The sequence below is a fragment of the Hydra vulgaris genome, chromosome 13, assembly GCF_038396675.1.
Source record: "Hydra vulgaris chromosome 13, alternate assembly HydraT2T_AEP".
Classification (NCBI taxonomy): Eukaryota; Metazoa; Cnidaria; class Hydrozoa; order Anthoathecata; family Hydridae; genus Hydra; species Hydra vulgaris.
Window position 1 is genome coordinate 35922083 of NC_088932.1, and position 12136 is coordinate 35934218.

At 26.9% G+C, this 12136-nt stretch overlaps 2 protein-coding genes across 2 annotated transcripts in view; one reads left to right on the top strand and one right to left on the bottom strand.

Annotated features, from left to right (window-relative positions):
* Positions 1-936: 936 nt before the first annotated feature.
* Positions 937-3208, bottom strand: LOC100211834 (uncharacterized). Its single transcript, XM_065816822.1, has one exon. The coding sequence runs from the start codon at positions 3125-3127 to the stop codon at positions 1295-1297; it is 1833 nt and encodes a 610-aa protein (XP_065672894.1). The 5' UTR covers positions 3128-3208; the 3' UTR covers positions 937-1294.
* Positions 3209-3660: 452 nt separating this feature from the next.
* The window catches only part of LOC100215429 (transcription termination factor 3, mitochondrial), a 28846-nt gene continuing 20370 nt past the window's right edge, over positions 3661-12136 (top strand). Inside the window, exons 1-3 of the mRNA XM_065814962.1 lie at positions 3661-3778; positions 3904-4045; positions 4751-4853. Of these exons, the coding sequence (XP_065671034.1) occupies positions 3957-4045; positions 4751-4853 (192 nt within the window). The 5' untranslated portion in view covers positions 3661-3778; positions 3904-3956. The remainder of the gene's footprint in view (positions 3779-3903; positions 4046-4750; positions 4854-12136) is intronic.

Below are 12136 nucleotides of genomic sequence, written 5' to 3' on the forward strand. Positions count from 1 at the left end.
AAAAAGACTTATTTAAATATATTACTGTTACTACTTAGCAGCCGTGGCAAAGTAATAAGGTTTTATTAAGAAGCAAGTTCAATGCGAGCTTTGGGCATATTTTGCGATGTCGGTAAGTAGGCGTGAACTTTTTTTTTTTATTAGTTATTTGGCTAACGTGGCTTCGAACCAATGATCAGGACCGTCCCGAAGAGATTTTAAAGACGGGGGAGGGGGAAGACGTATTTGTTTTATGCCGACTAAGGCCAAAAATTTTTTTTGCCAACTAGAATCAATAATTGTAAAAAAAAAGGTTTTCATTTAGCATTTGCTAATTCCAGTGTCCATTATGTCGACAAGTAAATTTAGTCGGGGGGCTAAATTACGCCCTCCCCCCTTGGGACAACTCTGCCAAGGACCTCTAGTTCTGAAGTAGGTACTCTAACCGCTAAACCACGGCTGCTGCACTAGTTAAATGCCCATCCTAGTTAAATGCTCGTTAGCAGTGCTCTGTGACAAAACCGTTAGGCCTTCTCGGAGTATCTTTGTCTTTTTGTATGCCTTAAGATTTAGATAACCCAAAAGGAAGCATGAAAATTTTAATTATCTTGCAAAACAGATTGTTTGAGCAATTTTAGACAAATTAGATACATTGAAAGTTTTTCTGCATTTTTATGAAACTTTTTCAATATATTTTATATTTTATAATATATTGCAACTTTTTCTAAATGCTTATATCCTCCATAGAAGTCTAAGTACCTCAAATAAAGAAAAGGTAATTCACTGGCTAGAGTTGAGCAAATTTTAAAATTCCTGCAAATTACATTTTTACAAACTTTTTTAACCACTGTTTTGTTTTGGTAGAAAGACAATGGTTTGAACTTCTTTATAATTCTGTAAAACAAATAAAATCTTTTGCAAATTACTATATATTTTTTTTACACAGAAGAAACAATGTTCTAAAATTTAAATATATTACATATTTATATCTTACATTTATTAGTTTTATCATTAGTAAAATAATATATCAGTTAAGTTTAATATTATTTCCAATAATTAAGTTTTAGTGTTTAAACTTAATATATATGTGTGTGTGTATATATATATATATATATATATATATATATATATATATATATATATATATATATATATATATATATATAACTAAAATCTGAACAAATAAGAAAATATTTATATCATATAATCGAAGCTCCACAAATCTTAGAAAGATCATAAATTTTTTCTTTACTTATCCCAACCTGTAGAAAAAAAGGGGTTCTGCTAATAATATTTATTGTGTTACTTGAAAACATTAGCCAAAAAAATTCATGGTGTTTGTCCTATTCATAGCATTATAACTATAGCCTCTATTTACTTTGCTGCTTCGGATACTGTCTATTCCGGTAAAAAACTTTGGTTTGTATGAATCGTTATAACTATTTTTATGAGTTAATGATGTGCTTGGTCGCTGCACTGCATTTCCTAATGATTTAACTGCCTCTTGTGAAGAAAGATAATTGCTATACCTTAGTGATTTTTTAGTGCTATGTGAAATTGTGACAGGAGCTATTGTTTTTTTTTCATTGCTCTTTAATGAATTTTTTCTATAATACTCGGTTCTTTCTATGGATTTCATAAACTCCATAGGTTTCATATAATCAGCATTATCAATTTTTTTTTTAATTAAATCAAGAGCCCGCTGTTTCGGGGGTCGTGGCCTATTAAATATTGAAGCACATTTTGGTATGTGTCGCTCAGCAACTGTAGGATTAAATCTTCTACTGCAATGTTGACATTCTATATAATCTAAATTTAGTGAAGGTGGTGGGGGTGGGAGATCAGATGCCTTGCCACCATTATCCATATAGACTTTAAGTTTCCTTGCAGCTCTTATAGTATTTATAAAATCATTATGCTTTTGTCTCCAATCAGATTTTGGTCCTAAACTTTTAGCATCTGGATTGATTTTTTGATTTATTGGGTTAGCATCAGAACCTTGTGATCTTTGTTTTGATGAATCAAACACTTTTCTTTTTTTTTGTTTCATTTTGAAACAGACACTTCTATGCCGATCTATCCGATCCGTTGTAAAAAAACGTTTACATATATAGCATTCAACCATATCATTGTTATTGTTGTTATCATCACTATCACTTTTATCATATGTATTGTAATTTGTATTAACTTGAAACTGCTCTTTATTTGTATTAGACAAATTCAACAGGATTTTGTTAGAGTCTAATTTTTCATGAACAGTTTGATCAACCAACGAACTTTTTGTAACATTAAAATTATTAACATTATTTGGCAAAGAAATTTGTGTATTGCCAGGACTTTTTTCTTTTTTTAATAAATTTTGCTGACTTAAATTATCATTCAAGTCATAAGAATTAGATAAATGTTTTGTGTGCATTAATGAATCTTTTTTTAGTGTCAACTTATTTATTGCAGTTTGGTTGCATTTAAATAAATGTTTTTTTATTTGTGAAGATGGGATTTCTCGTTGACATAAACCACAAAGAACCTTTTTTTCTTGATTGCAATGTACAAGATGAGCTTCAATTTTTGATACAGGAACTTCTGAATCACAAAAACTGCAAGTAATATTATCATTATTTTTTTTTTCATTACCTAGAAGTATTGTTTTCTCTTTTTGTGTCACATTCAATGCATTCAAATAACCTGTTGGTGGTCTAACTTGAGTTTTAATATTTTTATCCTCTTCAAAAGATTTAATTATATTGGCAGTACCTGCATTTTTTGATATTCGCACTCCATTAATTTTTGTTCCTGGTTTAGGAGGTGCTGCAGGATTATCAGATGTGCATGATTTTTGATGCACATTAAGTCTATCAGGCAAAAATGTTCTTCCACAGTTATCACAGGGTATCAACTGAGCCTGAGCACACTTGTATGAAATTTCGTTAATTTGATCTAATATACTTTGATTACCATTTTCTCCTGCTAATAACTGATTATAATCAGGTTTTGCTGGCGGCTGGGTTCGTCTAAGATGCTTTGGAAGTTTTTTATTTTCTACAAACCAATTTTTCAAACAATTTGGTTCGTGTATTGAAATAGACTTAGTTCCATATTTCCTTCCACATAAATAGCAAATTACATATGGCGCTTGTGCTCCAGCCATTAACGTCAGTGCTAAGTTTCATTCCTCAATCTCTTTTTATTTTCTTTTTTAAATAAATAAAAATAACATTAAATGTAAATAATTAAATGTAAATAAATAATATTTAAATTATTAATAAATTTTAAGTATTTAGAATTTGATTAAAAAGCAATTGCTATACAAAGTTTTAAAAAATTCAGCAAAAACAAACATTTAGAAACAGTAATGCATATATATATATATATATATATATATATATATATATATATATATATATATATATATATATATATATATATATATATATATATATATATACATACATATATATATATATATATATATATATATATATATACATATATATATATATATATATATATATATATATATATATATATATATATATATATATATATATATATATATATTATATATATATATATAAATTATTAACAAGCGCAAACAAATAAATAACAGACAAAATTCCGGTGTGAACGTTGTTTTGTCCGAAGTTTTTCTGCGTAGGTACTTAAGTACTTACAATACTACTTAAGAAATATCGTTTGTTTATGATAACTGCAATGTTAGTTATTTCAAAACCTTATCAGACTAATCACAGTGTAAATTACCAACCTCAAGCTCGCTATTATTTATCTTTAAAGAAGTTAGGTATTGGAATAAAAATATATACGTCTATTCATATTTGTCACCAATTAATAGTTAAATTTTATTAAATATGTTTTTTTTAAATCAATTTGAAGTTCAGTTCGTGAATAGTTACAATATTTATTTAGATTTATCGGTTGTTAACTACTTTCGTGTAATTTATACATGAGTTCGTCAGCAGATGGCGTTATTTTTAAGCTCGAAGGCTAGGAAAATTTTATTTGAATATGAGCAACTTTTGTTGATATGCACGAACCATTATTTTGTAAGGTAATAATTTTTCAAAATTATTTATAAAACAATATTAAATGAAGTTTATTGTTCTTCATTTAATGGTAAAGTACAAAAACAATTTTGCTGAGTTAATCAAAACTCAAAATCAGATTGAAAAAAGTGACAAATAATGAATTAAAAATAACTATATACAAAAATTTATTAGTTTCACTATAACATTAACATAAATTACTGAAGTATTTTTATAATTTTCTTCTTCATTCCTTTTTTTAAATTAAATAAAATCACTATAAACAAATATTGGTCCAAGAGAAAATAAAAAAACTGCTACTCATCAGTTTGATAAGTGAACCACATAGAGTATGGACTTTTTTTTACGTCTAGGGTTGCAGAAGGTTTAAGCATGTCAGCTCTTTATTTTTTCTGCTTTACTGTTACTTTCCTGATTGGTATTTGCTTCTAAAAACTATTAAATCCATTATCAATCAAATAAAGTAATATAACATTATGAATAAAAAACAAAGGATAAGTGACTAAAAAATTGAACAACTGGGATAAATATGCATCTGTATTAGTTTAAAATATTTTATATAAGAAACAAATAAATATGCATGTAATGTCTTTTATTAACACTCTACATTAAACATTCTTTTATTAATAAGATGTTTTGACTTGTAATTAATAACAAAATAATAATAACAACAGTTTACAGTTTAAACTTGAACCCTTTTTTTTTTTTAGAAAATCTCAAGTTTTATCATCATTAGCTGATAAAAACCCTTTGGTAAAAAAACCAATATGGAGTTATGATAACAAGGGAATACGCCATAAGAAAATTAAGCAGGTATTTATAAGTATTTAGTATTTTAAAAAAACTTTTTAATTATTTGTTATAGTTTTAAATAGACCTCCTAGCCATTAAAATGCTACTTATATAACTCAAATAAATATTTTTATAGCTCGCTAGCTAACTAATTTTCATGGCTTGTGGGTGTATATAAGATAAGCAAAACTAGTAATGCTTATCCAAGCACGCATTTATATATATATATATATATATATATATGTATATATATATATATATATATATATATATATATATATATATATATATATATATATATATATATATATATATATATATATATATATAGTTTGTTGCATTTGGGAAAACCGGAATAAAAAAAGTGATTCTTGCGCTAACACATACGTCACTTTTAATTACTTTTGACTTTCGTCCAACATTTGTGTGTTGTCAGAAAGTTAAAACCATTAATGCAACAAATGCAACAAACTATATATATATATATATATATATATATATATATATATATATATATATATATATATATATATATATATATATATATATATATATATATATATATATATATAGTTTGTTGCATTTGGGAAAACCGGAATAAAAAAAGTGATTCTTGCGCTAACACATACGTCACTTTTAATTACTTTTGACTTTCGTCCAACATTTGTGTGTTGTCAGAAAGTTAAAACCATTAATTTAATTACAAATTAATTATTTTTTAAAAAAACCACAAAAATGCAAATTTAATTGACCAGAATGTTTTTAAAAACATTCTGAATGTTTTTAACAATATAAACAATGTTTTTATTTTTATTTTCTTTAATAAAATGTGTTTATTTTTACTTTTTTTACTGTAAATCATGCGCGGATTGTTGCTACATCGACTATCTAATAGTCTGACTCGCCAGGGACTGCTGTTTCATTGACTGACAAATAGCCTGACTCGCAAAGGAGTGCTGCTATATCGATTGACAAATAGCCTGACTCGCAACGGAGTGCTGCTTCATCTACTATCTTTTAGCCTGACCCACTAGGGAGTGCTGCTACATCGACTGAGGATTTGGTTGGGGCAGGCAGTCTATCAATTAATAAAAAAAAAATTTCGGTCTTGCATTTTAATTTTTACTTTTTGTCAACAAAATATGGAAAAAACTTTCTGACAACATATAAGAGTTCTATACATATATATATATATATATATATATATATATATATATATATATATATATATATATATATATATATATATATATATATATATATATATATATATATATATGCGGTAGTGGTAGAGTGCTCTCTTCATAAGCAAGAGGTTCCGAGTTTGATCCCCACCACATCCCTGGAAGTACCGCGCTCAACTTGTATCTCCGCGCAGTGGTCTTATTCGTCATAGTTCGTGTTTCAGAGTTATAGAGTTGAGAGAGGGTTATAACCACAAGTAGCCTCCTCATCTGTAGTGGCCTTCATGGTCTTGGGGAGGTGAACTAAAAAAAAGAAGAAAAAATAGAGTGACCATAAGAGAAAGCAAGAGTATATATATATATATATATATATATATATATATATATATATATATACACTCTTGCTTCCTCTTAATTTTTCCAATGAAATGTCAAGTTTATGTTTTTTTAAAAAGCTATAATAAAGTCAATGTAGCAGCACTCCTTTAAATGTTTTATGTTGGAGGGAATGTTTCAACCCCCTCCAATCTAAAAGCATTTGTTTAAATAAAAATATCATGACATAAAAATTGTAGTTAATTAGCGTCTTGGCTTTTAGTAAACAATTAAAATTTTAAATCCCATTAATGAGTATAAATAATAATCATTGTCAACAATAGGCATGAAAATGTAGATCAGAGCTGTCTATAAAAGAATTGCAAGTAACACAATTTGCAGTACTTGTTATGCAAGTCACGCCACTTGCTGTACCTAAACTTTATTTATAAAAACTATAAGATATTTAAATCACAAAAGTAATATTAGGATAATTTATCACATATCCAAATAATTAAAGCACATTATCACAAAGTCGTATTTTAAAAACATCAACTCTCTTGCTATGATATCAGCAGCAAGCTGATATCATAGCAAGAAAGTTTTTTATTCGATTGTCAACAGCTTTTAAATCAGTTTCATCTTGGCCCAGAGTTCAAAGAGCGATATCGTATAAAATTCTCACCTGTTAGTTCTATAAGAAAAATGTATATATATGCATGTAAAAAATCTATTTTATCAGCAGCCTATTTTGAGAACCTATTAAATTTTGATTTATGCAAAAATGAGTTTTTAAAAGTTTTTTAAAGTTATACCATGCAACCTTACAAGTGGTAGCAAGAGTAGACAACAAAAAATTACAAAAAAAAAATTCAATTTCTATAAAACTTATTATTAAATCAAAACGCTAAAATTTACCAAGTTACCATGGTAGCTAGAGAAGGCACAACTAAAGATAACAAAAAAAAATGTCGACGATAGTTAAATTTATATATTTGATCATTAAAACAAAGTATTAAAATACTTTGTTTTAATGATCAAATATATAAATTTAAGTATTGTATGATAAATACATCCTTGCCATAACTCGATGTTGAGGTCACCAAATATTACAAAGAGAAAAAATAAATAAATGCATCTTGATTTATGCCAAAAATAAGTTTTTAAGCATTTATGAAAGATATAACATACAAACTTTCTAGTGGAAATAAAGAAAGACAACTTAAGATTGCAAGACAAATTATAGTTTTAATAAATTCCAAATTTAAAATTATAATTAATAGCCTTACCATTGCTAGATGTTGAGTTCACTACATATTTCTAAGAAAAAAAGGAAAAGACATAAAATTTGTTTGTAGGAATGAAATATTATTGCCGAACTTTATAGTTTTAGTAGTAATAGTAGTAGTTTTAGTAATAGTAGTGTGCCTTTGAGCGTGTTTGACACAGAACTTTTGGCAGCCATTGCAACCGAGGTAATGGCGAGAAAGAGTTGTATCACTTTTTGTTATAAAATAATGTGAACGAAAGTGTAAGCAAATATCTAGCTTACATTAGCTTCAAACATACTAAAATATATATCAAGTTTAATGTTAAAAGATACTAAAATATATATCAAGTTTTACAGTTTTACTCTCGTTTGAAAATTGCAATCGCAACATCTCCTTAATTTTGATCTATAGGGTTTTTCTAAACCATATTAAAATAATTAAAAATATTTATAATCGATAGGGACGACGATTAAACACATTAAAAAAGCTACGTGATTCCATGCTAGTAGGAAGTTATAGAAAAATAAGTAAAGAGTAAAAAAAAAAGTAAAAAAAAAACAAAATAGAAAGATTTATAAAAACTACTTAATTTTGTGAGCACTTTGGCTATGGTGTTCATTTTTGAAACCAATATCTTTATCTTTAATGAAAAGCTAACTCGTTTAATCTCATTCAAAGAGCAAAAATATTAATAACACTAAAGATAAAAAATGAGATATAAACAATTGTACTATAGTAATATCGAATGCTATATTGACTTTTAGTGAATAATTAAAAGCAGTTAGAGAAACTACCTGTAATCATTTTTAATGATAGACAGCACAGGAAGGTAAGCCAAGCTGTCTATCTAAATAAGGTAAACCTATCTGTCTACAAAATATTACAACAATAACATCACAACAATTACGCAAAAGCAATAGCAAATAACTTAAGATATTTGTAGGATGAAATTACACTAAGTATTAACAGAGATGTGTTTTATATATAAATAGCTATAAAAGGCTAGACAACAGACATTAAATAAAACAGTGAGAGATCATCCATAAATTAGGCAACGCAAAATATATCTAAAAACAAAAGTTGGAGATATTTAGCTCTTTTATGCGTCAATTTTCATTAAACTTAATGCGCTAATTTATCTAAATATTAAAACTCTGCGAGGGTAAACTTTTGAACTTTTTTGTTTTATTGTGTAAGTTTGCGTTACCTAACTTATAGACGATCCAAACACCTTTTGGCACTAAATTCTGTCTCACATCTCTGCTAACTAAAGCTCTTGGCTGACAAAGTTTGCAATCTTGCTGATCGCTACTTTTTTTTTTCTTTTATATATAGATTTTTAGTTATAAAGAATAGTCAGCTAGCATAACAGTCTAGCTCTACACACACTGCAAGTCACTTGCTTGGCTAGTTTAACGACCTAGCTCTACACACACTGCAAGTCACGACATGAATTATAACACTAATAACTATTTAAAAGCAGTTATAACAGTAGGCAAAATAACAAAAACTGGTTGCATTTTCTATATTTTTTTATAAAAAAAATTAAATGTTTAATATTAAAACAATAATCATTTAAAATTCAAATATATTTGTAAATAAAACATTTTTGAAAACCATTTATTAAATAATTCAAAATTTATGCTCTTTTGTTAATGCAAAATTTGGAATTTTATATAAGGTTGTTCATGAAAGCAAAAGTTGAATTTTCGATTAAAAAAAAAGTTTTCGAAACTCTATTTTTGTTTCGCTAAGTTCGAAATAATTTCAAACTAATTAATTTTGTATCGAAACAATTTTTTCATTTCGAAATTGTAAAATTTGCTTCAAAATATTTTTGCGATTTTGAAATTCTGAAAATATTACCGAAACAGTTTTTCACTTTCGAAGTTGTAAAATTTGTTTCAAAATATTTTTGCAATTTCAAAACTCTGAAAATATTACCGAAACAATTTTTTGCCTTCGAAATTCTAAAATTTGCTTCGAAATAATTTTTATGATTACGAAGCTCTAAAAATAACATTGAAACAATTTTTCACTATCGGAATTCTAAAATTTGCTTCGAAATATGTTTGAGATTTTGTAATTTTAAAAATAATATCGAAACAATTTTTCACTTTCCAAATTTTAAAATTTGCTTCGAAATATTTTTGCAGGGATTAGAACCCCAACGGTTCTTTTGCAGGGATTAGAAACGTCAGGATAAGATAGGGGGTTGATATTTTGTGACATTTTGTGGAAAAGGGAGGAGGGGGATCTGAAAAGTTTTTTGAGTGACATAATTTGCAAATGACCCCTTACATCTACATGGTGAAATGTTTTACATAAAATGTTAGCTCTCTCAAATTGAATAAAACCTACCTATAGCAAAAACTACTTAAGTGTTTTTCTTTACAATTTAAATTGTAAATTTTGAACGTATGATTTTTTAAATTTTTACTTATTCACTTATTCATGTTTTTACTTATTAATTATTGAATAAAGATGCTTAAAAGCATCTTCATTCAATATTGAATAAAAAAATTTAACTTCTAATTCAAAATAAAACTCAAAACTATATTTGGTTAAACTATATTTAAACTAGTGCACTTGTTACACTAATAACAGCACTAATAACAACTAGCACTAATAACATCACTATAGTGATGTTATTAAAAAGTTCGACTGTCGACTAATATATTTTCAAAAGTCAACCAAAGTCGACCTTTGAACTTATATTAAAATTTTTGAAATTATAGTTTGAACGACTTACATTTTTTTGAAATCGACTAAGTCAAATAAAAGCCGATTTAGTCGAAATGTTAGGGGGGGGGGAGTAATAAAAGAAATCAAGTAATTTACGTCTGTTTTATATGTTTTTAAATTATACAACTTAAATATTAATGAAACAAAACAATATGAACGTTACGCAAGATAAATTTTGCTAGGTCTAAATGATTTAATATTGTGGAAAAGTCCTTTTGATTTCTTGATAAATATTAAACAAATATAAGTCTAAAATAGTAAAATAAAAGTAAATATAAGTTTTAAAATAAACTATTTAGATATGAAGCGTCTCACAATTTAAATATCTTTAGAGCCCTAGTTAAAGAACGGAACGGATCAGCACTGTATATCGTATCGATATTGTATGAAAATCTTTTTAATAATCACATGTAAAGACTGCTAAAAAAATAACAAAAAAAACAACACATAACTATAAAGTTTTTTAATATAATAATTAATGTCACATGTTATGAAGTTGTTTAATAATGCAGGGCCGTCAGGAAAAATCTTTGGACTATAAAAAGGCAGATGCCAAAAAGCATGCGGAAAAACCATTTTTTGGTGAGCCCTCATTAAATGATCAGTCGTAAACCCAGAAATACAGAAGCTAACTAACAATATTTTGGATTTAAATTAATTGGGATATCGAAAAAAGAAATTTGTAATTTTGATTATTTATTATTTATAAAAATACTGAAGAAATGAAAAAATAATATAAATAAAATGTTAATATAGTAAAAATAGAGAAAAAGTATACAAAAATAGTGTAAGATGAAAATAATATTATTTTTACTAACACACACCCAATGAATCTTTCCCAACCTCTTTTCATGCCTGGTTGTTTGTATATATTTTTTTAGATACTATGTTAGAACTAAGATTTGGCAAGTTACTTACTGTTAACATTACGAATTGTTAACTTATGCAGAAATTAATTCTAGTTACCATACATAATTACCTGAAAACGTTGTGAAGCTACTTTTAGTGTATTATAAGTTACTCTTGAGTACTTTTAGTTGTTCTCAAGTGACCGCAGATACCGGTACCGGTAACTAAAAGTAATTTTTTTGGAAGTTGCTGAAATCCTCAAACCCTTAATAGACTTCAACAGAGTAAACAAAAAACTTAGTGCTGGATTAGGAGAGAAGTCGTTGGGATGGAGGGAGATACTATATCTTAATTTTTTAATTTAATATGAAAAGAAGGGGGGCAAATATTATATTCCGGCTCTGAAAAAACTACATTCTATTCAACAGTCATATTTGCTTTTGATAAACAAAATAAAATTAAAAAGATTTATAATGTTCAATCAAATAAAAAGATATTAGAAATCCATGTATAAGTTCTATTATTCGACTAAATCGACTTTTAGTCGATTAGTAGATAATCCAAAGTCGATTAGATCCGCTATTAGATTTTTCAAAGTCGACTAATTTTGACTAGTAGACTTTTAATCGGTTTAGTCAAAGTCGATAGCAACACTAGTTTAAACACTTTTTAATTTTAAATTTGCATAACTTAAGTTTAAACTTTAGATTTAGAATTTACATAAAAGTTCGTGCACTTTTCCTAAATGATATAATTATGATGTTTAAAAGTTATAATGTGCAATTCCCTAAGGGCCTCTAACGCAAGTTATGAAATCATTGTTGCAACATAAACGGCTAATTACTCTTTAGTTGTTTTTTAGATGAGATTTACAACGATTTCAAACAATTATATTTATACCTTAGCAATCTTTTTGTTACATAACTCTAAAATGTAACTA